The sequence below is a fragment of the Ascaphus truei genome, chromosome 21 (genome assembly GCF_040206685.1).
Source record: "Ascaphus truei isolate aAscTru1 chromosome 21, aAscTru1.hap1, whole genome shotgun sequence".
In the NCBI taxonomy this organism is placed as follows: domain Eukaryota; kingdom Metazoa; phylum Chordata; class Amphibia; order Anura; family Ascaphidae; genus Ascaphus; species Ascaphus truei.
Window position 1 is genome coordinate 6,530,434 of NC_134503.1, and position 26,201 is coordinate 6,556,634.

The window sequence follows — 26,201 nt, forward strand, 5'->3', positions numbered from 1 at the left end:
AGACGTTTTGAAGCAGTGCCAGTGGACCAGTGACTGACCGCGTCACATTCCTTCCTGTCCTTTCGCAGCTATAGGCCACTGGCAGGCGATAGAGGCCAGAGCTCGGCGGAGGAAACTGGAACGCAACTTTGTGGCTCTAAACCGCGAGGCAGTGAAGTCCGGCCTCGTCACTGCGGCCGAGCATCAAACTTACCGCAACACCCACCAAATCTGGCTAGCGGTTAACGAGGGACGTATTAAACATCTCGGCCTGCGGCTGCCTCCAAATATGACTTTTGGGATCACCACAAGGTAAAAAAGATTAAATAAAGGCATTTAGTGTACAAGTGTAGGAGTACAGTAAAAGTATTGTAAGGAGGTGAATGTGTAAACTCGGAGTTGGTATATATTACAAATCCCTTTGTTGCCATTAAGGAGCCTACGGATCAAGACAGGTTGTCATAAGTACACTGTATAAAATGTGCAAAAATGTAAGTTCTCCATGTAGCGTACGACTGATTCCTTCTCTGAGTTCCAAAAGAGAAAAATAATGGAATTGTTTTGGATCTACTGGTGAGGAAAGAAACATTTGGTGTACAATTGTAGTCCTTAAAGAACCATTTTGCAGCCTACTGGTGTGAATGCTTAGTGCTATTTAAGTCTAAAAAGTTAAGTCAGCCCCTAATTTCCCCAGGAGTTGTTCTTCTGCATGGGCTCGGGTCTTGTCTCAGCCTGGGACACGGCAAAGATATAATAGGCCTATTTGCCCTTAAAAGCAAAGAGCTTATGTCATGCAGCTCAACTCCTGCGGTGCTTCAGACCTTACATTCACAATTGGTATCTAAAAGGCTTCTAACAGCCCAGAGACACAAAGATCATGTAAGATGCCAGCCTCTAAGGAGTTTCTCACCAGGGAAGAATCGAACTTTGTGTTTCCCCTGCAGCTTCTCGTGTAGTTCTCCTGCACATATCTAAATCTCCTTGTTGGCAAAAGGTCCCCAGCTCAAAGTGACCCAACTATGTGACGGTAAAACATTTCGCATGTTGCATAAGCACTTTAGCAAAGAGCCCATGAGGGTGGGCTGTTACTCATCAGGGGAAAATGAATGTAAGAGAACATTTAATAAATGCATAATGGTGAGAAACTGTAGTTGGAACAACCGCAGGGCCAGGTGAGCGATTGGGCAAAAATTGCTCCAGAATGGGACTGCAAGGTGTGAAGTGTTTGCACAGCGCGGCTGGAACCACTCCGAGGGCTGCTGTCTGTGTGCTGTTTTACGTCGGGCTTCGGCATCTGGTGACAAAGAATCAACTATTTGATTAAACACTGTACATTTTTTAGAAGGGCAATTCAAAGTTTAGTTTTGGAGGAAAAGTCATCCAAGATTGCAGATTCCACTATGATTATAGGGACAAGAGAAGGTTAATTTAAAAAAAAAAATGCTTTTACAATGAAATGAAGAGGGTGTAAAGTAGCATTGATGCCCATGCAGACCCTGCATGCAGCAGGTAGCACTGGAGACCAATGGCCATCTCAACTCCAAGGGCATTAAAGGTGAGGAGCCAGTGGATACCAAAAGGCAGCTGTCCAGCACATTGGTGAGCTGAATCGTGGTAGTATTAAGGGCACACCTGTAAACCCTCAATGATATCATTTGAGTCTCACTGATAGTTAGCATCAGTAGCCTGACGGGGGTATTCATTAAACTGCACGGAAACTTCCATTGATTTGAATGGGAAGTTCTGTGTGATCATGCCACTAGCGAAGCTTAATGAAGGACCCCTTCACACATTCAGTGCAGTCTGACTGATGGGTGGCGGTACTTTTTCATTTTTTTGGCCAAGGTCCCTCAAATCTCGCTGGTTTTTGGAGACATAATATATGGTATTCCTTAAAGGTCTGGTTTCTGAGCTTGATATGGTAACCCATTTGGGCAGTGGTGGCCAACTGCAGTCCTCAAGGGCCACCAACAGGTCAGATTGTTAGGATATCCCTGCTTCAGCACAGGTGGCTCAGTCAAAGACTGCACCACCTGTGCCGAAGCAGAGATATCCTGAAAACCTGACCTGTTGGTAGCTCTTGAGGGCTGCAGTTGGCTACCCCTGCATTAGATAGTATATAATAGGGACAATGTTATCTGGTCTTAATATTTTATTTTAGAAGGAAAAAAAACCTAATAATAACAATAATTAAAAAAAATAAATGAATGTGGGGTCTGACAGTCTGTCTCAAGTACCTGGAGTAACTTGGTGACCTTATACTGCTCCCGTTACCCTTTCTATTACATCACTAGGTGGCGCTGTTGCTAAAAGAGGTATGAAGTTTGAGTCAAGCTGAAGAAAAGGGGAGGGGGGGCGCAGAGTGCTTAGGCGCCCCCCTCCTAAATCTGCCAGAGGGACCAGCACTGGGGTTAAATGCTGAGAAATCATTTAAAATAAGACCAGAGCAGCAAGCACTCTGAGATTACAGGATAAGATAGTGCTGTGTGTATTACACCTGATAGCAAATGGGGTTTGCATATGCAAATTGAATGGATTTTAAAATGGTATTTAATGACGATTTTCATAGCCAACATTAACATTAATTGCAGCCAAATGAAAATGTTACATTACTTTGCTGTTAGACACAAACACCCGGCCATAAAGCTTTATCTTTATCAGGTCTGCGCCTCGGCGATGTGACAGCACACTGCTGCAAATTGCAGGCAAAGAGGGCTTTTATGGATCAAAAGTATCCCCCAAGCAGACCGAAATCAACATCAATTTTGCTTTATTTCTTAGTAAATGGGGGTTAAATGGCCACTGCAGGGATCTGGCTGGGTTTCACACGTCTTAGTGCAAAGTGGCAGGTCTTGGAAAGACGCGGGCGTCCTGCCCATAAAGGGAGCGGTTTAAATGGTCTTGGAAATGGTAGGGGTTTTAGGCCAGTTGGATGTTGGGGGAAACACTCGGAAGACCCTTATTTGATAAAGGTTTACATGCAATATTTATGCTTTAAAAAACCACGGGAGCCTTCCACTGTCTTCTTTTAGGGAGTTAGGGGGGACTGTAAGTTTGAATAATTAGAAAAGCAGAAAAGGAGTGACACTGAGGGCACCCCTGTTACTATATAGAAAAGGAGTGACGCGGGGGGCCCCCCTGTTACTATATAGAAAAGGAGTGACGCTGGGGGCACCCCTGTTACTATATAGAAAAGGAGTGACGCGGGGGCCCCCCTGTTACTATATAGAAAAGAAGTGACGCGGGGGGCCCCCCTGTTACTATATAGAAAAGGAGTGACGCTGGGGGCACCCCTGTTACTATATAGAAAAGGAGTGACGCGGGGGGGCCCCCTGTTACTATATAGAAAAGGAGTGACGCGGGGGGCCCCCCTGTTACTATATAGAAAAGGAGTGACGCTGGGGGCACCCCTGTTACTATATAGAAAAGGAGTGACGCGGGGGGCCCCCCTGTTACTATATAGAAAAGGAGTGACGCGGGGGGCCCCCCTGTTACTATATAGAAAAGGAGTGACGCTGGGGGCCCCCCTGTTACTATATAGAAAAGGAGTGACATTGAGAGCGCCCCTGTTACTATATAGAAAAGGAGTCACACTGAGGACATCCCTGTTTGTACACAAAAATTTGGGGTACACTTTACCCCCGCTGTACCATCATACTTCAATCACCACATAAAGAAGACATATATATATATGTGGTGATTGAAGTATGATGGTATATATAAACAGCTCCTGATCTGCAGGGTGATAATGACCCCGCCCACTTTGGTGCAGTAGTCAGATCTGAGAAAGAGTTGCCTGGATAATTTTCACACCTGGAGGTCCAAATCTCACGCCTTGTGATCCTCTTGAAGTGGATTTCTGTGGACTCGGCTTTGGCCAGCGTTAGATTGCCACTTCTGCCTTGTGAACATATGTCCATACATGTCTGTCTTCACTTTGCAAGCTAGCAAGTCTGAGCACGCTCCCTTTTTGCTGCCATCAAATTCAGTGCCCATATTATATAGAGGAGTGCTTTTCAACCAGGGTTCCCGGGAACCCGAGGATTCCCCGGGCATCCCGAAAGGGTTCCCTGCAATTTTCTGGTCATTTGAAAAGGGAATCAAATACAGAAGAATTTACAATGCATCCGATCCCAGATTTGCTATTAGAGATGTTTGGGGGGGGGGGGGGGGTTCCTCAGAATTTCAGTTGGAAGCCACTAATATAGGGAGCCATGTTGACGTGTGATTATTCCAGATGCTGGATAGTTTTAACATGCGAGCCGATAAAACCGTTGAACTGTTGCAGCATAATATAGAATTAAGCAGCTCTCTATCTGTGCACTTTGTTATTAAGTAGCTGCTACAGTTTTCAGATGATAAAACCTGAAGAACTTTGTAATAACGACCATTCTAATTCCCCAAGGATTTGCTAGGGGAGAAATGAAAAGCAATGGAAAAAATAAGTTGATACTTAACTTAAATATATGCTGGTTCCTAATAAATCAACAACTACCTATTATTATTAATATTAATATCCTTCCCTTTCATACTCTTCCCACCAAACACACGTCACTTTGAAGTAGCATGCATGCATCAGAGCCCTTCTCCAGAGGTGAGGGCGTTAATCCCTAATTTCTCTTCTGCCTAACCTGTCTTTAAATTAACCTATTTTCTCTTTCCCACCTCATCCCCCCTTTCCCCTCCTCCCTCTTGCTTTGGCTGCTTTGTTGTAAGAGTCATAAAAAGGATATTTTTCATTCCTCCTCTCTCCCCCCTCTCCTCCTCTCCTCCTCAATCAGACATAGATTTATACTCTTCCTGATGCCTGTGGCATTCAGAGCTGGGAGGGGTCATGGGAGGCGCTGATGGGACAATAATGGATACGTTGAGGGCGTCCCCAGAGCTTTGTCCGGCTGGGTACCCTATCCATCAGCCAGCAGAACCCATGCCAAGGTCAGCGCTAACGAGTATGTGCCAGCGTCCTGGTCGCTCTCGTGGGGACTGCTCCAATCAGCATTCTTGGATTCTTGCTCCTGCGCCTGATCCCTTACAGGGGCTACCTTGTGTGAACGGAGGAGATGTGACAGAGGATGCAGCGGACGGATCAGAATATCAGCACGGTGGCTGTACGGTGTAATCACCAACCTGCCCTCCTTTCTGCATCATACACCGGGAATTGATCATGTGAATTTAACCCCTTCGCTGCTAGAGAGACCAGAAAAACCTTGCAATAATTGCGTTTTAGTGGTTAAAAGTGTAGCCGTTTTAATATTTAGAACCGCTGCTTTTTAAAAAAAAATATTTTTTAAATACCACTTCAAAAATAGTGTACAGAACGCATGAGGGAAGAGGTAGCTATATAGACTTTATCCTAAAAAAAATAACCTGTTTAAAGGATAACTTTCTAAAATCCTCTGCAAAATGCAGTTCGCGTTACATTCATGTTCTAATCCCACCTTAATCCACAAGCAGAACCTTCCTTTTCAAACTGTGTGTGTCTTTAGTGATTTTTCTATGGCAAATCCAAGCTCCTATTTGTATATACTCCTGAACCTTCATTTGGGATTGGTATCTCACAAATGAAAATTAGCACATGGTTCAGAGCGGAAACCGCCGTTTCAGAGAGAACACTTTTTTTTATTTTACAAATCCTCTTTTTGGTTTCAGCAAAACGGATGGGAACTCGGTGGAATAGAAAATGTAAATATTTAAGGGAAGACCGTGGAAGTGAAACCATATTTAATCTTGGGAAATACTTAAAACAGGGACCTGTATATAAAGGTACCGACATCATCTCCTCTAGGATTGGTTCCTTCCTTATAAACAATAGCAAAGAAGCTTAGCAGGATTTCATGTATGGGTTAAATGGGTACAACAAAAGACAGGGATGCCCAATGCTACATCCGATTGACAAAACATATATGGTAATAAGTACAAAGTTCCAATACTTCAATAATAATAATAATTACTTGGTTATTTAGTTAAACCCTTTGGCCAAAGCGCTATAAGCCTGCATACCATACGTCAAGGTATAACCAAAAATGCAGGTCCTAACACTAAAACTGTGAACCCTTCCCTTTTACCTCTGTATGAGGGAAAGAACCATAGTAGGTCCTGTTCTTGCAGCAAAGTGAAGAGACCTCCCAAGTTAAAAAGGTGAGGAGGAGTGAGCTCTGGGGGCAGGTGCCACCTACCTCCATTACAACTGTTACCAGTGTGTTAATGGGTTAAATGAAGACGCACTGTATTGTATTTGTATAAAGATGAACAGGAAACACAATGTTTGATAACTTGTACATCATATGATGAATGCCAGAAAGTAACACGTTTTGGGGGTTATTCACTAACTCCTGTGCTACCGGCTAATCTCTGATCATTAAAAGGCATTTAAAGATCAGTGTGCAGCCACAATGGAAGGGTTTTTCTTCAATGATAAACCGTGCTGGAAATGCATTGCGACCACAGTGTGTTTAGGGACACATTTTGCAGCATTGTGTAACAGTTTGGCATTGGGTTCCCATCTGGTACATGATCACGTGAACAGGCCTCGACAGCTCCAGGTTTTAAATTGGGATGGAAGCTATAAATGAAAGGGAAACCTCGCCCAGGCGATGTCTTTAAATCTTCCCAACCCGACTTGAAAGGCTTGGACTGTGACGTCCGTCCGTCCGGTATGGCGCCAAGGCAGTGAGACACACACAAGTGAAGCTCCGCTGACTCCCTGGGAAATGGCACAATATCGGCAAAAAAAATGGCAAAGATTTACCCAAAAAAAGTAACCACCTCGGAGGGGAAACATCCGACCCCTGGTTTATGGAGAAATATCTCTCAAAAAACAAGAAGTGTGTAATCGAAACACCCAAAAGCAGGAAAAACAGATGAAAACAGATAAGAAGAATGACTCACAAGATGGCCGACGGCCTTGAGGGAGGGGGAGCAAATCAAACTGAAGAAAGCTCAAAGGTCAGCAGTCCTAATTACAACCAGCAGAAATTGGACTACGAAATGATTGCCAAAGCAGTTGCTAAAGAATGGATGCCTATGATAGATCTAAACTCTGAGAATATCCAAGAAGCTATAAATGAATTTAGGGGGGATTTTACTTCACACGCTTCCAGAGTTGAGAAAGCTGAAATCGGGGTGAACGCAGGCAGTGAAGGATGCCCCGAGCAAGCTGGGAGAAAAAGTAGCTGAGCTGCAGAAAAAAAAAAAAAAAGTTAGAAGAATGTTTTTGGTCGCCCGTTTCGGGCGCTATACGCACGACCTTATATTGAACCATTTGTCGTTCAATCCAACATACTGTTTGCACCTATGAAATACATAACCGACCTTTTACACATGAGTCTGTTCTTTAGCAGAACACCTTTTTATTTTCCAGAAGAGCTGGTGGAAGAGGGATACGAACGAGCTGATGTATCAACAAACAACAATATTAACGTCTTACTCCTTTGATAAATCAGGCGCTGTTTATTTACATAAACGATGTAAATGACCCTTATATCTGTGTTCAGAAAAATGACTTCTTACAAAGCCTACTCAGTCCAGTATTTCAGGATGTTCATGGTCAGGTTGTAACACTAATTGAATCCTGCCCAGGGAAAACATCAACAAATTGCAAATGACCTTTCACACAAATGTAGAAACTGCGACTTTGCAGCTAAATGCATCTCCCTTCTCTGCCATTGGGCTTCTTTTATGCATAAACCCCAAACAATTAAAAGGGAGGGGAAAAAAAAATATACACACAGACGCACACAACCCAAAGGAAATCCCAGCAGTCCCTTTTCCTAATTAGCTACAGAAGTCGACGTGAATGTGGATAAGTACAACAGTTACTTCCTCCTGCTCTGCCCTTGTTAGAACAGACAGTCGCACTAGCCAAAGGGGAATAATTAAGGGGATGGGGCATGCAGGCAATGCAGGTGAATGAGGCTGCTTTGTACCTGGGTTGTAATCAGCCTGTAGATTCCTGCTGAGTTAAACTGAGACATAAGCAGACAGGAGGACAGATCACAGGTGTCTTCATTGTCATCAATAATAAGGGGGTTAGAGGCTGGGAGAGGGGAGGTAGTGGAGGCAAGTAACCTTCACTAATTCAGGGTTAGACGACCCAGCAAGGCGAGCATTGCAGACCTTTCAGCCCCAGAGTGGGCTCACGTTGTAGGTAGCATCCAAGAGTTCAAGTCCAAAAAGATTATTTAGATTTCGGCTTACATTGGGCTACAGAAGAAGAAGCCGGATCAAAACCGTATAAACAAAAAAAAAAAAAAATTCATCCACAAAAAAGACATATACTGTAGAGGAGAAATAAAATGCGGCGTTCCATACAATTCTTTTTTAGGATATCTTTATGATGTACAGCTTTTTGAAGAGCACTAAGAAGGGAGGCAGGAGGAGGTGGTAGATATAATTAACAAATGTTCCTGAGGGGCCTGCAATGAGTATGTATAATACATTGAGACCCAAAGGTACAAATAAGTGAAATTGGGAGTTCTGGTCTCAGAAAATGCAATTTTATCTGACTGCAGAAAGTGAGTCTGTTCTAGAGCTCAGAATACCATTGATCCTGGGAGTCTGTGACATGTAGTTCAGATGAGTGAGACTAGGCCGGTCTGAATATTATGGGCTTTTATTTATCAATTTCTTCCAGCCGCTGAGGCAAAGAGCCAGATTGATCAAAGCCCAAACAACCCGATTGCTTTCTTTGATCGAACAGAAAGAAGATCCACCCGATGCAGAAAGGACACTTTGTGTTCCAAGACGGGTGGAATATTTCTACACGCCGTAAGATTTTCTATTTGCCAATTTAGTTATGGCAAGATGGAAATCTCCGCGGCCTACATGGGAGTTGCAATTTTTTTTTAAACATCACACCGTTACGTAGCATCATGTTTTTTAAGTTTGTTTCATAAGTTACGATATACCAACGACCTGCGCACATTGACACCAAATGCCACGGCTCGTATACAATGCTCACAGTTTTCATTATCTTCTCACACCTAACTGTGAAAGAAGCAATTTCCTGATCAGGACGGAGTTAGAAAGCAGATCTTTGAAAATCCTCAACGGTGACTATATTTCTCATTGGCCCCAGACGAAATAGTTCAGTGTTTTTCTCAAATGGAAAAAAAGCAAACCCAGTATCACAAGGACAAAGGTAATCCTGTTGAATAAGAAATGGTTGGCATTTGTTATAAAAAAAAACATCAACATTATTTTGCAACCAGTAAGTCGCAGCAATGTAATAACTTTAGCAACAGTGATTGCGACCATACTTTTTTTAAACTCCTCTGTGTCATTATCCGCCGGGAACACTGTATATTCCCTTTGCGCCCTTGTGTAGATATTTTAATGTTATTTTAACAAAACAGCTGTCTAGAACGGAAAGCTTATCAAGAGCTAAATAAGGACTTGTCTCGAGCTGGATTGCGTTGCAAAGGCCTCAGTGCTGTCATTGATTTCCTAGGAAGAAAAAAATTGCCTCTGGCTACTGAACCGAATTAGTAGTCACTGATGACCAATTATTTTAGCCCACAGTGAATGGAGAAGCATACTAAAAATCCAGTTTGTCAGACCCAAGGCTTGCTTCTCAAACACCTTTCAAGGAGCGTGTAGCCACCCTCCCTCTGAAGCCTCTGATGGCTCCCTGCCTCTCCGTAAGTTTCTGGTTTTCCTCCGAAAGTTTTAATGAGCTGGCAGATATGATGATGACCTGCCATAAAAGGACCCCTTCTATTCTCGGCGGGGCTTTATTTGGCAAGGAGCGAGGCATGCACACAAATCCAAAGTGTCAGGTTTCATACACACGCGCGCACACAGTCGTAGGGAAGGTGTCAGTTTAATGCTTTCGGATGATAATTTCCATTTTATGGAGGGTCTCTGGTGCCTCTCCCTTCCAAGACGCTGGATGGTATCTACAGTATGATATGGTATTCAGCTGCCACTGGAGCTAGAGAATATACTACAGCAAGAGTTCTCAACTCCCATCATCAAGCAGTCGTCGCCCCCCACCCAACAGGTCCGGTTTTGAGGATATCCCAGCTCCTGCACAGGTGGTTCAATCAGTGGCTCGGGATTGAGCCACCTGTGCTGAAGCAGAGACTGATTGAGCCACCTAGGTTGAAGCTGCGATATCTTGCAAACCTGACCTGTTGGAGGGTCTTGAGGACTGGAGTTGGGAACCGCTGCACTACAGGTCTCTCCAGCTGGGAAACGATGGAGGTGATATGGAGAGGGCAACTAAAGCCCAGAAAAGTTAAACGTACTACGCAGTAACTAGTCCCTGGCTCTATTGTCCCGGGATACTGGGCTCCCAAAAATAAACAGATGCGGGGAGAAGTGCAACCAGAACTGCAGGAGGAGGCCCCTCAAGAGTGACGAGGAGCTGCAGTCTGGCGCAACTAAAATAAACGTGGAACACGGACTCCCTTGCGCCACAAAATGGGCATGTGGCCGGGGAGTCCGTGACGTGGGCAAGGTACTCTCCCGTGCTCGGCGCACCATGGGGGAGTCTCCAACTCGGGTCCCCGGTGGGGAGGGGAACTAACTCTGGATAGAGTTCCCTCTCGCCCTCATTTGTTGGTCGCGCCCGCCTACTTGTACACGTTGACTGCATTATTTTATTTCAAATAAATCCCAGAGTATTTTTTTTTAGTGGAAAGGGTGTAGATGCAAGGAACTGCCACCCAGCAGGGGTGCAGACAAACACAGTACTATAATTGGGGTGTTTCGGTTAAGCACAACTAAACCGCAAAAGGTTGAAATATTTGTAGAAATTCAACTGAGCCACTGATTGAGCCACCTGTGCTGAAGCAGGGACTGATTGAGCCACCTGTGCTGAAGCTGGGACTGATTGAGCCACCTGTGCTGAAGCTGGGACTGATTGAGCCACCTGCGCTGAAGCTGGGACTGATTGAGCCACCTGTGCTGAAGCTGGGACTGATTGAGCCACCTGTGCTGAAGCTGGGACTGATTGAGCCCCCTGTGCTGAAGCTGGGACTGATTGAGCCCCCTGTGCTGAAGCTGGGACTGATTGAGCCACCTGCGCTGAAGCTGGGACTGATTGAGCCACCTGCGCTGAAGCTGGGACTGATTGAGCCACCTGTGCTGAAGCTGGGACTGATTGAGCCACCTGCGCTGAAGCTGGGACTGATTGAGCCACCTGCGCTGAAGCTGGGATATCCCCAAAACCTGACATGTTTGGAGGGGGGGTCTTGATGATAGGGGTTGATAGAGGTTGACCCCTGCTGTAGTGTATTCTCTAGCAGAGAAGGGGTTAACCTGGCTGAGGGTGGTTCAATCAGTCCCAGCTTCAGCACAGACGGCTCAATCCGTGGCTCAACCTGACCTGTTGAGTGGGGCTTGAGGACTGGAGCCGGCCGCCCTGCAGTAGAACACCTTCCCTAAACCGCACTTGAGAAGCTAAGCAAGGGAACCATTCTATATGCGCAGCAGCGCAGGTACGCTCCAGAAACCGTCCCGGGCTACCGATGGCGTCCATGGCGATCAAACAGCGAGAGGAACGCATTCAGTTTGTTCAGGAACACATTATACCGAGCTGGTTATATCAAAATGATGGTGAAGCTGGTTCCCCAGGGGTGCGCAAAGTTTTCCCCCTGCGCCCCTCTGCCTACTCACCCAACCCTGCTCGCGCCCCCCCGCCCCCCTTTACCTGGTCTCTGGCGTCAAATGACGTTGCGGGGTCATGTGAGAGTCACTGTCAGTGTTTTGGTCCTTGGATACAGGAAAGGGCTCTTCGTGTGGCTAATTTGCCCCGTGAAAGCCCTTGGTGCGGCCTTAGGATTGTCTGCACCTGCTAATTGCATTTGTTAGGCTGCGTCCAGGGTCAGCGCTAATGCGCTGACCCGCTGAGGCGCGCTCTTGCTCGGCACTGAGCGCCTGCAGCTGCAATGAGAGCGGCTTTAGCAGGGGCTCGCAAGCGTGCGGAAGCGCAAGTCTTACTGAAATGTTAAAATCAAGCGCTCATGGAGCGCAAGGCCGGTCACGTGAGCGGTTCGCCCAATGGGGCGAACCAGCTCCGTGACGTCACTGGCCTGCCCCCCCCGACACGCCCCCGGACGGCGCGCGGATCCAAGGCCAGGGAAAGCACCTGCTTCCCCTCAGCCTCCGCGCGCCTGCAGTCCTATGGACGCAGCCTTACACTGAACCCCGCTTGTAAGCTGAGGCAGGGAAGGTCCAGGTGTTACAAATGCTTGCAACGTGTGTAACCATTTTGATTTCTGAAGCAGCGGCTCAGCGAGTAAAGGGACTGACTCTGATAACGAGTGTGAAGCCGGGGATCCTGGGTCTAATCCCGATGTCGGCTCCTTGTGACCTTGGGCAAGTCACGTTATCTCCCTCAGGCACCAAACACATAGATTGTAAACTCTACGGGGCAGGGACTGTGTGTGCAACATTCCTACGGGCAGCATACCGCGCGTTACACTGTAACTGTGACGCGCTTTGAGTCCCATTGGGAGAACAATGCTATATGAAATAAAGTTATTATTATTTCTAGGTCTTTACATTCATCCAAAATGGTATACTCCTTGTGGCCCTTCTACTCCTAAATGTGTTTAGGATCCCGTCCTTTTGGGGTGCTAGTTGAAAAGCTCTGATATAAGCTGTAGAGAGAGTACAAAGATACCGGCACCAGCTGATCTCATATCTTGTATGCCCTATGCCGGACGGCTGATAGCAGCAGCTAGTTGAGAAACAGAAGTTTCCGAGGCTGAAATCCCTGCAGCACGCAATGTTTGTGACTGGTAGTCGGAGAGGAAGGATGTCTCCTCCGATCATCAAAAAGCCTCTGGAGGTTTCTCTGTATGTTACCTTCCCCCCTGCATCATTAGAATAACACAGCTATAGATTAGGTTGCCTCTGTTGCATGTGGAGTACAATAATTAAGTAATAAAAGTCACCACAGGGGTGAAGGAGCCAGCTAGGGAAAGACACTGCTATTTGCATATGCACCATTGCTTTCCTACAGCAATAGAAACAGGTTCCTCTTCAAGGCACGGAACAGCTTCTCAGAGCGGCACGGGCGTGGAGGGCTAGGATTTTGTATTCCAGGGCACTGTCTCTGATCTGTAAGGGGCTGGGGGGGGGGGGCATATAGCACCATATAGCACTGCTCCGTGTGGCACAAATACAGGATTCACATAGTTAAAAGTGACAGGCCCCAAATCCTGAGCGCTATTCACAACGTACCACAAATATCCATACAAGTGCAGGTGAATTACAAGGTTCGTTGTTGTCATTTGCATGCCTCCATTGCTCTTAATCCAGGGATAATGGGAATTAAAAAAAACGATTGGCATTTGCACGGATGAAAGAATATAAAAGCCAACATGTAAGAAAAAATCCTATTATTGGAGAAAAATAAGGAAGGTCTCTGGATCTCTGTGTGACTTGTACCGGGATTAGGTGACGTTACCAGGGAGAAGGTAGAAAAAATATACCCTTTTCAGCTACCTCCCTTATAATGTTAGAGAACGGTTCAGTGTGCTCCGTAAGGCTCCGAGGCCTTGTACTACAACAAGTCCTATTTACCGGAGTCTCTAATATCCGCCTCCTGTCTTTCTGCTTGAAACATGTTTGTAACGGCAACGTGTCATGTTGCCAACACTTATTGTGTGCCCGGGACATACCTGAAAACGAGAGGTAATTTTCCTGGGGAAATATTTTAGAACTACAAAGCGTAGGCCTAATTACAGGATAAGATGCTGTGTGTGTATATGGAATTTTTCAAATTGGCTCATGGTTCAAGGAGGCTCCTTCTTACATATAATCTGCTTTTTTTTCATATATATATTATTACAGACCCTCAACACCCATCTTTGACCTCCTTGAGAACAAGTACCAGCATCTGTGGGTGGAGCAGCAGGCAAAGCAGACCGTTCGGATCAAGACAAAGGAGAAAGTACGTTGCATGCACAGTCTGTGAAATGCAGAAGAGTAGGTTGGGGACAGCGATCGAAGGTCATCCAAATCATAGTGTTACTGAGAGGGGTAAAGCTCTTGTAGAAAGGATTATACAATATTTCCTTTTTTTTAAAGAAGGGAGTCTCTTTTTATTTTATTTTTCCTTGTGTAGAATTGCAAGTTCAGAACGGAAAAAGTAATGGTGCCCACTTTTCACATTGGGTACAATGGCGCGTCACATGCCAACCGTTGGCTGGGGAAAGGAATAATGGGGGAAGAAGGCAACATACCACTAGAAAATACATATTAGGAGAAAAGTGTCCGTGCTGGGACTCTGCCTTGTGTCTCACTTGCACACGGAATCTTTTCCTTGCAAAGAGCTGTGATATTTAAATAACGTTTAACAGCAGCCAATGACTGTTTTTTATGTTAATGGCTTGGGGAAGAGTTGAGTTAATATGGTAATGACCAATTTTCAAGGGTGTTTATTGCCTCTGCATACTATGCTTTATGGCTTAAGTGCAAGAATACACGGTTTGTTTAATTAGCAGCCAGTTTATGGCTGGCATGTCAGAAATTACTTATTGCCACCAGAAAATGCAGAGTTTTTCTTTTTATTATGACAAGTGCCTCGCATAAAGCAGCAGTTCATGTTCAGGAGACCATTTCCTTGCCACCCCTGAGAAAGAACAGTATATCAATGCCGAGTATGCCTTTAAAGCAGTGACCCTTCAGATCAGCTTCCTTTCAATACCCCCCACGGTGCAGACTCTTATAATGTTGACAGTTTTCCCTTCTCCCAATTTAACACTAGTCTCGGACCAGTCTCTATATGGGCTGTCCAGACTGAGCTTCGAAAGCAGAAGCGCTGCACATATTTTTATTTCTATTCATTTTATTTTAACACACTGGTCTCCCGGTGCAGGTCACAGTTAGTCCTTCACCAGAAGATGCCCCGATGTCAGGTTCTGCTGTGCCTCCAACCTTCTCTGTTCAAGACTTGGCTGTTGACAGAAAGGCTGCTGGGACGCGGTTGAGGACATTGTCTTTATAGATGTAGTTGACCACTCTGCGGAATGTGTTGGAACTTTATAAATAAGCGAGGATAATATTGATATGGAATTCTTGATTTAACCCCTTCTCAAAAAAAAAAAAACCCTATATCGGGCAGTCCTGATAAAAGTGAGGAACAAAAGATTGAGAATGTATAGATTTTATAAACATTCCTCTCTCACCCCCCCCACCCCCCCAGTAATAAGTAATTATTCAGGAGCATTTAAATGCCTGCATTTTGGAACATCTTCTAAGCCAGAGAGAGTGGCAGAGTGCTATGTGGCTGTGCAGGGGTTAATTACAATTATGTACAGTATCCCTGTAGGTAGGAAGCATCTTTATCTCCTAAAGTAAAGCCCCTCATCATGCTGCCCCAGTGACTCAGACTTTGCTTCCCACCTCTCCTAGCTGGGAAGGAAGACCCTGTTATCATATGTGCCTCTTCCGCTAAAAGGGGTAGTTCGTTCGTGAGCAGCGAAGGTTTAAATACACCTGTCACTTTCAGGCGAAACCCGGCTGCTCCAATCAGTTATCTGCTCTAATGACAAATTCAAGAAGTAGCGCCATTCAATTTGAGTGGCATTCTAAATATGCACCACGCCAGTCAATATAAATGCCTCTGGATATATCTAAGGGAGGCCACACCCGCCGTGTTTTTAATGGGCTTCAAACACAAATTATATCAGCGTCTGGAACATAGAAAATAATAACCAGGCGAAGCATCTCAGGGATGCAAAATGGGGCAAATCAATGACTTGTTCAGCAGCACAGGCATGGTTACCTCTTCTTGTGCTAAAGATATCTCCCCCATCCATTTACACCTTTAGACCTGAGGGTTTAAATGGCTCCATAGGTGACAAAAACATGAACTTCTTTTCCATGTATAAAGACAGCAAACGCTGAGCGGAGGTATCCACGGATCGTGGTGTTTGACTACACAATCATACACAATCACAACTACTAAGGCAGCTAAATATGATCGTTGGTGCCGATGCCAAATAATGTTGTGGTCCTCTGCTTCATTTCCGACTAGTCCCGTTAAACAAGGGAGAGAAGTATTTGTAGGGCAAATATTAAACCGGGCTTATTGCTCCAAGAGCAGAAACAAAGGAGATCCTTTTAACCCCGATGCTGCTAAATGGTACAGCGGACATGGACAGCCCCTCTGGCAGCAGAGGGGTTAAAGAGAGATTGTGAATAAGAATGTGATGTTATCAAGAAGCATCACACTTCTGCCCCTCACCGCAGTCCTGTTGGGACCTACCTGGCAAAGTAAGTTACCTCCTCTGTTTCTTAGCTCCCACTGTCTAACAATGTCTCCATTCCACCCACAGATCAAGCTTGGGGATGTGAAGGACACACGGACCTCAATGCTCAGGCGGTACCAGCCGCCCGCAGACCCAGCCCCACTCTGGCAGCTGCCCCGTTTTCAGAAGGTGTGTTCCAAAAATACTCTGACATGCAAGGGGTCATTTTGTTGTGTGGGGTGGGACAATCCTCCCTAAATGGCTGTAGATTCTCTATAAGGTTTCCAACTTGGGAAAATATGGTGTTCTCCTAGGTCTTAGGAGCAAAGGGGCATGATGGCAACGTAAGGTACGGAAGCATGGTTACACCACGTGGCCTGCTCAATAGGTTTCATGCTTGATGCAGTACTGTTAAGGTTTCCACCCAGTCTACCGGATAACAGTAAGCCACCATTACCACAACATGCCTTACAAATACAAATCTGTGGCAGACACCGTATACTTGTTAGGACTTCACAGCTCATGTACAACTACTATTATAAGGAATGCTTCATTCAAAGGTATCACACGCTTCAATGACCCGACACATTTTAAAGACTTCTTATTGGCTATTGGAAATCTGAGCTTCATGACAAGTATAGGGGGGGGGGGAGGTGACATCTCATCAATGGGACAAGTCAACCTGGCTATGTATTTAGAGAAGTTTATAGAGGGACAAATGCTAAGGAATATTTAAATGACGTATTCTGTCATCATAAGAACATGGCAGCACACGCTCCTCTGTGCTTACAAATTATATTATGTGGATTCCCTACTAACGCTTGGTGTTACTTTGGGATTGGCCGTGAAAGTTGCAATAACCTCAGACCCTCTTGCAAAAAATACCCATCTAAATAAATGTCATATTTGGCAGCCGTACCTGGGTTAGGCTTTAATCAGCCTGCAGCGAATATGTTTTAGTGCAGGCTATTGATCAGAAACCTGCACAGGACTCCAGCATCCCATGAGGGCAACTGAAGGTCGTGGACAGAGCTGGATATTTTTATTTTTGGGAAGCAGAGGCCAAGGTGACTGTGACGGCACCTTTTGCAGTGATAAAGTATGGTGCTCTTTCATGGACTTCTCCCACCTTGACATGTTCTGTTAACATATGTCAGTAATCATTTACTAGCCATGAAATGTCACCACTGCTGTGTGTACTGCAGGGAACAGATTGAGAAAGGCATGGGACATGTCGGGCATGCGAGTGACTCACCGCACACCTATATACATCTGCACTCAATCTGACTGCTGTTAGGTGTCAGGCAGGTGGGCAGAAAGGAACACAGCCACCCCTGTATGAGAGAGGGGCTTTTGCTTGCATTGAGCAGCTGGGGGAAAAGCCAAGTGTCTCATACCGAGGAGGAAAGGGCGAAAGAGGCAGGTAGACCACTGTTTGTCTTCTAGAGAGAGAAATAGTGTAGGCAGCTGACTCTTGTAAAGTGAGAGATGGAGAGGTGCAAAGTGGTAGCAGTGAACAGCAAGGTGACAGGTACGGAGAAGAAATAATTAGTGTTCTGCGCCCGTGCATCTTTCAGCGCGAGAAAGGGGGTGGAATGGGCTGTGCATGGTTAAAGAGACATTGGGAAGATTCGTTTTGGGGATAGCTGTGCGTCTTATAGTGAAAGGGAGGCACAGAATGGTACATGGCGCTGGATGTCGGTGAACTATTTGGAGGCATTAGAAATAGCTAGCTGTCCTACACTAAATATTATGGCGTAAGAATTGCACTAACATGTTAAAATGCTCAAATAAGCACGTGTCCATTGCAGCAAGGGACAGGTTAGTGAATACGGTGTTCCAATGGCTCACGGTAAAAAGAAAAAAAAGAGGACACAATGGCGCAGATAATTAATAAAAAAAAGAGGCTATTTATAAACAAAACAGAGCGGCAGTGTGCACTCACACTCCCAAGAGTGAAAACGGCATTGTAGGCATCAGTCTGGGAAGAGAAGACTGGCAGAGGCTGGGAGAAGCAGCATCTCTGTGACCTCTCCACCACCCTAGCTAGTTTCGGCGCCCCTCGTGATGCCTCCGTATCCCTTCTGGTTGGTGATACCCGGATGTAGGAACCTCCCGTGGGACACACCTAATTTGTACCCCAAGTAATTGGAGGTATCACGAGGGGACACAGAGACTGGCGAGTGGTGGTGAGATCGGCAAGACGCGGTCTCTCCCGGTCTTCTCTTCCCGGACTGGGGCTACGGCCCCTGTGTTGACTGCTGCACACGCGCCTGGCGGGGCGTGCACAGCTAAAAACAGCGGTCCGTAGGAAGCGGTGGGGGGGCGCGGCGGGCGCGGCCATGATGGTGGGCGCGCCCATTGGTCTACACTACCTGGGCTCCTATTGGTCCAAACTATCAGCCCTGCCATTGGCTCCCCAGACACCACGTGACCGCGTCGCCGCACGGGAAGCCATCGCGCTTCGAGTGCCCACAACAGAAAGCACTGGGGCGTGCCTAATTAGAGGTGTGTAACGGATGCGCTCCGCCGTGACCACCGGCGGCCCAGCCTTATGCCTACAATGCCGCGTTCACGCTTGGAGAGTGTGAGTGCACTCTGCTGCTCACCTTTTTTATCGATAAATTACCTTTTTTTATTTTACTATCTGCACTTTCATATCCATTTTTTTGTCTTCTTACTCTGAGATACCTTGAACCGTTGGCAGGCCGTATTCACCGACCGGTTCCTTGCTGCGATGGACACAAGCGTATTTGAGTATTTTAAAATGTAAGTGCAATTCTTACACCAAAATATTCATCTCTTACCACCATTGAAGATACAGCATTGCACCATTGTGTCGTTATTTCCCCCCCTGCGCGCCCCAAGTTTTCTGAAGATTTCTACACATGGAAGAGTTTGGGAACAAACTCTGAAAAGGGGTTTTTGGGGCTGCATGTTTTATTGAATTTGATATCACTCACGGTACACTTTATATCTTTAATATTTATATTTTTTCATCACCAATATTTACTTTTTATTCATTCTATAGCACTTATTATATTTAATTTAGTGCGCCCTTTACACTGTTTTGTCATACAATGAGAGCGCGCGGACTGGCTGATGGATAGCTGTTTTATGTATAATAAGAGAAGTATAAGTATTAGAGATATTTGTGTGCTTCCTAGACAGAGATGGGTGACTGATAGCTTCACACATGGCAGTTTATACACAGTCCTGACTATAAATACTGTATGAAGACACCGTCGTTTATTAACACGTATGTACGTACAAGTTGATGCTGATTTATCCGTTTGCTGCCAGACAGACCAGTGAGTTGGCGCGTACATAGCTACTGGTTTTCATATTCAATTTGTGAGTACAGTGAATCTATTACAATGTTAAATTACCTGCATCCTACCTCCTCACTACAGGTTAGATCTGTACTTCGGCAGAAATAATGAACCAGCCAAATGAATTCCGTAATAAAGCATTTCACACCTGCTACAACACACACACACACACACACACACACACACACTCGCTTTAATAAAAGACTGATTTGTTGTAGTTTGGATACCTTTTACTGGACCATCGATGTAATTCCATGCCCAGAGCTTCTCAAATCCCGTAAGTCTCTTCAAACACACACTTTATTACACACTAATAAACCCACAAAGAACTCTTCTTGGTCCATTAAAAGATCTCAAAACTTACGACAATCCTGCACTTCTCTGTAACACGGGATGTGAGAATAATATACTGTCAATGGGCATATTTAAATGGAATAAATATAATGCCCCACCGATCTTTTAGGGCCTTTTGCTGCGCGTATCACACGTCCCCCCTCCTCCCATCAGGCTGGTCAGCATGAAAATCCTATTTGTATCTGAGCCCTAGCAATTTGGACTGGAATTCACCAAGGACTTAGATGACCGAGCTTAGGTTCTCTCCGGGACAGCAGCCTGAACTGTGAGCAGGACCCCGTGCAGGAGAGAAACGCATGCTTTATGCACTAATTGCCTCTGGTTTTCTGCTGGCAGCGGAGATTCCCTGACATTACATAGTCATTCAGTCACTAAAGTATAGACAAATGGAGTATATTTTTATTCTGCTTTAGGGTTCAGCTTCACTGCCTCGGAATAATGGCGCACTCTAGTAAGCTTAGCATCTGATTTACAAGATTCGGGGCCCTGTACACTTCACGCTGACATCCCTGTGCTTCTCTGGGCTGGCTGTACCCATTGATGCCTCGTTTCTTGTTGTTAAGGTCTGTTTCTTGGTTTTTTTTTTTTTTTTTTTGACCTGCGCCTCTCTAGGGAAAGGTACAAGTATATAAGGTACTGTACATGAAGGATTTGACCCCATACCACAGCAGCAGGTGGAATTCGACGCTGGTTAAAGAAACGTGACAGATTTGACTTTCCCATTGTAAGTAAGGCTGTGACATTAATCCCGTCACTGCCTACGTTTCAATGTGTTACAGCCACCCTTAGCAGTGAAGGGGTTAACCAGAATGCCCTTTGCCACTCTGTTTAAACCCCATCCTATATTCCTCCAGGTGGTACCACATGCCCTGGAGAAGCAGCTCTGCTTCTTGATATTCATATTTCAGTTGTTTTTAAACTTATTTTTCATATGTGAATAGAATCTGAGGCATTTAGAGGCACTTAATCAGTTAGGGCTTCTCGCTTAGAGAGGTCCTGGTAAGCTGTAAATCTGCACCTACCTTTCTTCTACCTATGAGTTTGACCAGGAGGGGCCAACTCCAGTCCTCAAGGGCCACCAACAGGTCAGGTTTGCAGGATATCCCTGCTTCAGCACAGGTGGTGCAGTCTTTGAGCCACCTGTGCTGAAGCAGGGACATCCTGAAAACCTGCCCATGAGGACTGGAGTTGGCCTTCCCTGCATTAAATGTATCAAAGGGAAACCCCCAGTTTTTTAGTGTGATTCTTTATCCTTGATAAATTTGAGGTTGTATTTTTTTCTGGTTTTACCCCAATTGTGCAGATGGGAGACTTAGCTCCTATGAGTCTGTGGCAGTGCACAACAGCACGCTCACTTCTCCTCTGGGACTCAGCCGTGAGAATATTTCCCTTTACAGAAGTACAGCCCATGCATTTGTATAGCTCCTTTTCAGTGCAGTCGTATTGCTCTGCATTCTGCCTCCCTGCGATGGTGGCATCCCAAAAAAACACGCCAGCTTGCTTTGAAATAGGCGCATGTATACGTGCCATTGAAGTGGAATAAATCCATTCTGATAAAAGCCATTTATCTGAGTTACTCGTGTAAATCAGAGTATCCCGCACTGGACACAAAAAGATGATGGTTAAAGGTGTTTATTGACTCATAACACAAATGGTTACCCGGCGTTATCAAGTGAAAACCACACAATAAATAAATGTGTGTGTGTGTGTGTGTCCACATACATGAATGCAGTGATATTTGCTTCTAAATTGTTTGAGTCATAAACCTGGCTTGTTTTTGTATCACACAGATTCATACACGTAGTAGGTATGTCATTCGTCGCACTCTCTGGCTGGTCTGATCACCATTACTCCCCCACTTTAACCACAAGGAGCAGAAGACGGAGCAGGTCTACGCTCCGGCGTCGTGCTCCGGTCAACCAAGCAAAACAAAACAACAATTGTCACCAAACTGCATAACTGGATATGCATCGGGGTACCCGGCCATATCAAGGATTTCTTTCTGTAAGCCGGGTTGATGCAGAATAGCCACGTTTGTGACTTTGTTTTGCTTCTCTACTGGGGAGGTCACTCAAAGTCATTGGAAACCGAAGCACTGGAACTCATCATATCTATATCCATAGAAATATATGGGGATGAATTCTGTTGTCGCACTCCAACCTCCATGTGACATTTAGCCAGTTGCTCTCTATGCATAGGTACCATAATGCGATTGTTAGCTCTTTGGAACAGACACATGGTGCCTGCGTAGCACTATGCACGGCACTTTTGTCGACTGTTTCAAGCATTTTTGTTGCACGGTGCAACACACACGCGCCGAGATCCTAGGCTTGTCACCGGGATTGCTGACACGTTACTCGCACTGTGTCTCTCTCTCCCTCCGAGAATCTCTTCCCCTCTGTCTCTTTCTCTCTTTTCTTTTCCCAGATAAGTTCTGAACCCATCAATGCACAGGAAGAAGGAGAGAGGCAGAGCTGATGATGAGACTCCTCACCTGGGCCCCCAGCGCACGCCTCCAATTAAATCAAAATTGTTTGTTTTTAATGGCCTTTTACACTGACAAGTGGGCTATCATTCCGGTAGCGCTAGCTGTCAGGGAGCTGAGGAAAATCCTTGGTTGATAATGCCCAATGCTTCCAATTAGGAGCAGAGCTGCTCCTCGTGCAGTTACTATTCCCCAGTCGCCCCCAAGGCCCCAGCGTCTCTGCATTTTTCCTCCTTCTTCTTCTTCTCCTTCTTCTCCTCACCGCAAATTACTGACACAAAACGGCCGACGTATTGATGGCGAATGTGCGCAGTCCGAGCCTGTCGGGTTTAATGAGGTGATGGAAGTTTTTCGGCTCTTTGCTAAATTCTTTCTTGTTTGACAGCTGCTCGGGAAGCGAGATGTTGACCTCATAAAAGATTTAGCGTTTCTCATTATTTTCTGTCAAGCATCACAGTGACGGCTTCACAAAATCATTTGCATCTAAATGTGTGTGTCTTGGGTATTTGTGTAAGTGTGTGTGTGTATTGTGCGTTTGCTCTGGTAATGTATGGACTGGTAGTATTTGCAGTGTATAGTGGCGTGGTGTTGGTGTTGTTGTATCCTGTGTGTGTTGGTGTGGTTGTATCTGCTGTGTGTGTTTTTGTATCTACTGTGAGTGTGGGTGGTTGTATCTGCTGGGTTGGTGTGGTTGTATCATGTATGGTGTGTGTTGATGTGGTTGTATATGTAAAATGTTTTCATGTGGTGTGTTAGTGGTTCCGTTTGTGTTGGTGTGGCTGTATGGGCAATGTGTGTTTGGTGTGGCTGTATGGGCAGTGTGTGTTTGGTGTGGTTGTACGGGCAGTGTGTGTTGGTGCGGCTGTATGGGCAGTGTGTGTTGGTGTGGCTGTATGGGCAGTGTGTGTTGGTGTGGCTGTATGGGCAGTGTGTGTTGGTGTGGCTGTATGGGCAGTGTGTGTTTGGTGTGGTTGTATGGGCAGTGTGTGTTGGTGTGGCTGTATGGGCAGTGTGTGTTGGTGTGGCTGTATGGGCAGTGTGTGTTTGGTGTGGTTGTACGGGCAGTGTGTGTTTGGTGTGGTTGTACGGGCAGTGTGTGTTGGTGTGGCGGTATGAGCAGTGTGTGTTGGTGTGGCTGTATGGGCAGTGTGTGTTGGTGTGGCTGTATGGGCAGTGTGTTGGTGTGGCTGTATGGGCAGTGTGTGTTTGGTGTGGCTGTATGAGCAGTGTGTGTTATGTGTGGTTGTATGGGCAGTGTGTGTTGGTGTGGCTGTATGGGCAGTGTGTGTTGGTGTGGCTGTATGGGCAGTGTGTGTTGGTGTGGCTGTATATGTAACATATTTTTTACATGGTTTGCTGATTGTGGTTGTATTTGTACTACAGCATGCGAGTGTTAGTGTAGTTGCTATGTAGTGTCTTTGTGGTTGCATGTGCAGTGTGTATTTGTGAGCCACAAAGTTTACAATATAGTCATCTACTGTTGACCAACAAGAAGGTGAAGCGCAAGTCTTTCCACTCCAATCGCTTACGAATTACTTCCTTAAGGCCACGAGTAGCGTTCTGCACTCAGTCCTAAGCATCTCTATAGATGGGATAGCCACTCAACAGAGACCAAGCAAACCGTAAACTCTGTAGAGTAAGCAGCAGGTCGGAGCCCCCACTAACGTGTCTACATCTCTTGTTTCAGGTCGGTACCCACCTTGATACCTTCTCAACCCAAGAGGCACGTCAGAGAGCGTTCACTGATCACCGTTCCAATGGCGTAGCACGCAGAGGCCTCAATGGGCAGGGCATATATAACATCAGCTGAGTGTGTGTCACAGCTAAAAACATATCAAGAAATAAAGCCTTCTCTGCGCCCAGGCCAACCTCACCCTTCAGCGCTTTACATACATTTTCTGTTGTAGTTCCTACTTTTTTTTAACGAACATTCCATTAATTGCACCCGCATTAAATTTAGCAACCAAGAGGCCAGGTTTTCAGGGCAAGTTCTCGATTAGAGGTAGATTAACTGGTTAATTAAAGCTGCCGTTCAAGCAATATCCTACTTTTTTTTTTTTTTTTTTTAATAAATCTGTTCTGTACTATGAGAAAATACTTGTAGCATTTAAAAAAAAAAAAAAAACAATTTTAAAGACATTTTTAATGTATTCTAAGTTAACAAGCATTTTTGTTCCTATATCAACCACATACAAAGTCACATCCCCTTCCCCTTCTGAAACAGCATCACCTTTTTGAGCTCTGCCCTCTCTAGCATTGAACCAATTGAATCTAGTGCCTGCCTGGTCACATGATCTTGCTCATAGAATTTTGACTGTCAGTGCAGCAGAAGAGGACCCAAGATGCATTTAGTGAATCCCCAGCTGAATTTCAGCGATCGGTTACAGTAGAACAGATCGATCAGCAATTTAGCTGATCACTTGTCAGTGTGTAGATTGTATTGATGCACATATTGAACTGCAGCTTTAAGTGCCCCATTGTCAGGAAAGTATTAAGTTTGTTTTGAGTTTGATGTATTTACTGGTTTATAAAACAACAACAAAAAGGTTTTTCCTGGTCACCTTCTCAGGGCCCTATAAAGTATTCATGAATGTGGGTTATCTCTCTTTATTATAATAACCCAAAAGATACCCAACATCAAAATAAGACATTGTTACGCTGAGCTCCGCAGAGCTGATTTACAGCGGCACATCATGTTCAGGTTCGTACACAACAAAGAGACCCACTTTTCCCCCATAAGTTCTCATTTCTAAACTTGGATTATGAAGCTCTCGCTCTCCTGCGAGCCTGGGGGGCCCTGCAATGCATTGCAAAGTGGCACATGGCAGTCACTAGCGGTGCTTAAGGGATTTCACTTGCCAAACTGGCAACGTCTATATAAAGAGGGAAATGGTCTTATAATTAAGTCCTTGGGCTCTGTTTACTAAATTCTCCCGGGCTGCAAAACCAGGACAAAAGCGACGCAAAAAATCCACCACCATGTTTATCAACGAAAACGAATCCAATTGAAAGCAATAGGAGTGCCGTTTTACTCTGGTTTTGCTCCAGCTTTGCAGCCAGGAGACTAGAGCAGAGGTGGCCAACTCCAGTCCTCAAGGGCCAGCAACAGGTCAGGTTTTCAGGATATCCCTGCTTCAGCACAGGATTGAGCCACCTATGCTGAAGCTGTGACTGATTGAGCCACCGATGCTGAAGCTGTGACTGATTGAGCCAACTGTGCTGAAGCAGGGATATCCTTAAAACCTGACCTGTTGATGCCCCTTGAGGACTGGAGTTGTCCACCTCTGCTATAGAGGTGTTAGAATGGCCTCTAACACATTGTAGAGCCATGCACAGCAGGCCCCTTTGACAGTGAAGGGGTCACCTTGTTACAGATTGAAGAGGTTAAAAATAACCACAACCGGTTTTCAATTTGAAGAAGCCAGTGGCTACTAAACTGACCGGGCCGGCATGCTGAGAGCCCTCCCGTGCTGCAAGCAATGCATTGTACAGGACCTCTCTTCATTTGATTTTGTTCTGGAAATCTGCGATGGACTCTTACTAACAGTAATCTTATTTGAGACGCACGACCCAGAGTGGCTGCCCCTTGGTTTTGTCAAATGCTTCCTTTTAGGGGAATGGGGGCATTGCATCTCTCAGCGTGTGACCACTAACTACTCAGCACGCGGCCCACGGGCGGCCTTGTGTCCACTGACCACTTCTGCAGCTGCATATTGGGCTGCAGTGACACCACCTGGACGTTTATAATAACACCGCTCCTATCACTGATGGTGCCACGTTAATTTCTCCTCCACTGCAAACACAAGTGAGCACTGCAGCGGTGGGTGACACTATAATATTTGGCCT

The 26,201-nt window shown here is 45.5% G+C and overlaps 1 protein-coding gene across 1 annotated transcript in view; it reads left to right on the plus strand.

Moving 5' to 3' along the window:
- The window catches only part of CFAP77 (cilia and flagella associated protein 77), a 61,496-nt gene extending 37,101 nt beyond the window's left edge, over positions 1–24,395 (plus strand). The window contains exons 3-6 of the mRNA XM_075578749.1: positions 69–291; positions 13,783–13,882; positions 16,272–16,373; positions 24,043–24,395. Of these exons, the coding sequence (XP_075434864.1) occupies positions 69–291; positions 13,783–13,882; positions 16,272–16,373; positions 24,043–24,165 (548 nt within the window). The 3' untranslated portion in view covers positions 24,166–24,395. The remainder of the gene's footprint in view (positions 1–68; positions 292–13,782; positions 13,883–16,271; positions 16,374–24,042) is intronic.
- Positions 24,396–26,201: the final 1,806 nt, after the last annotated feature.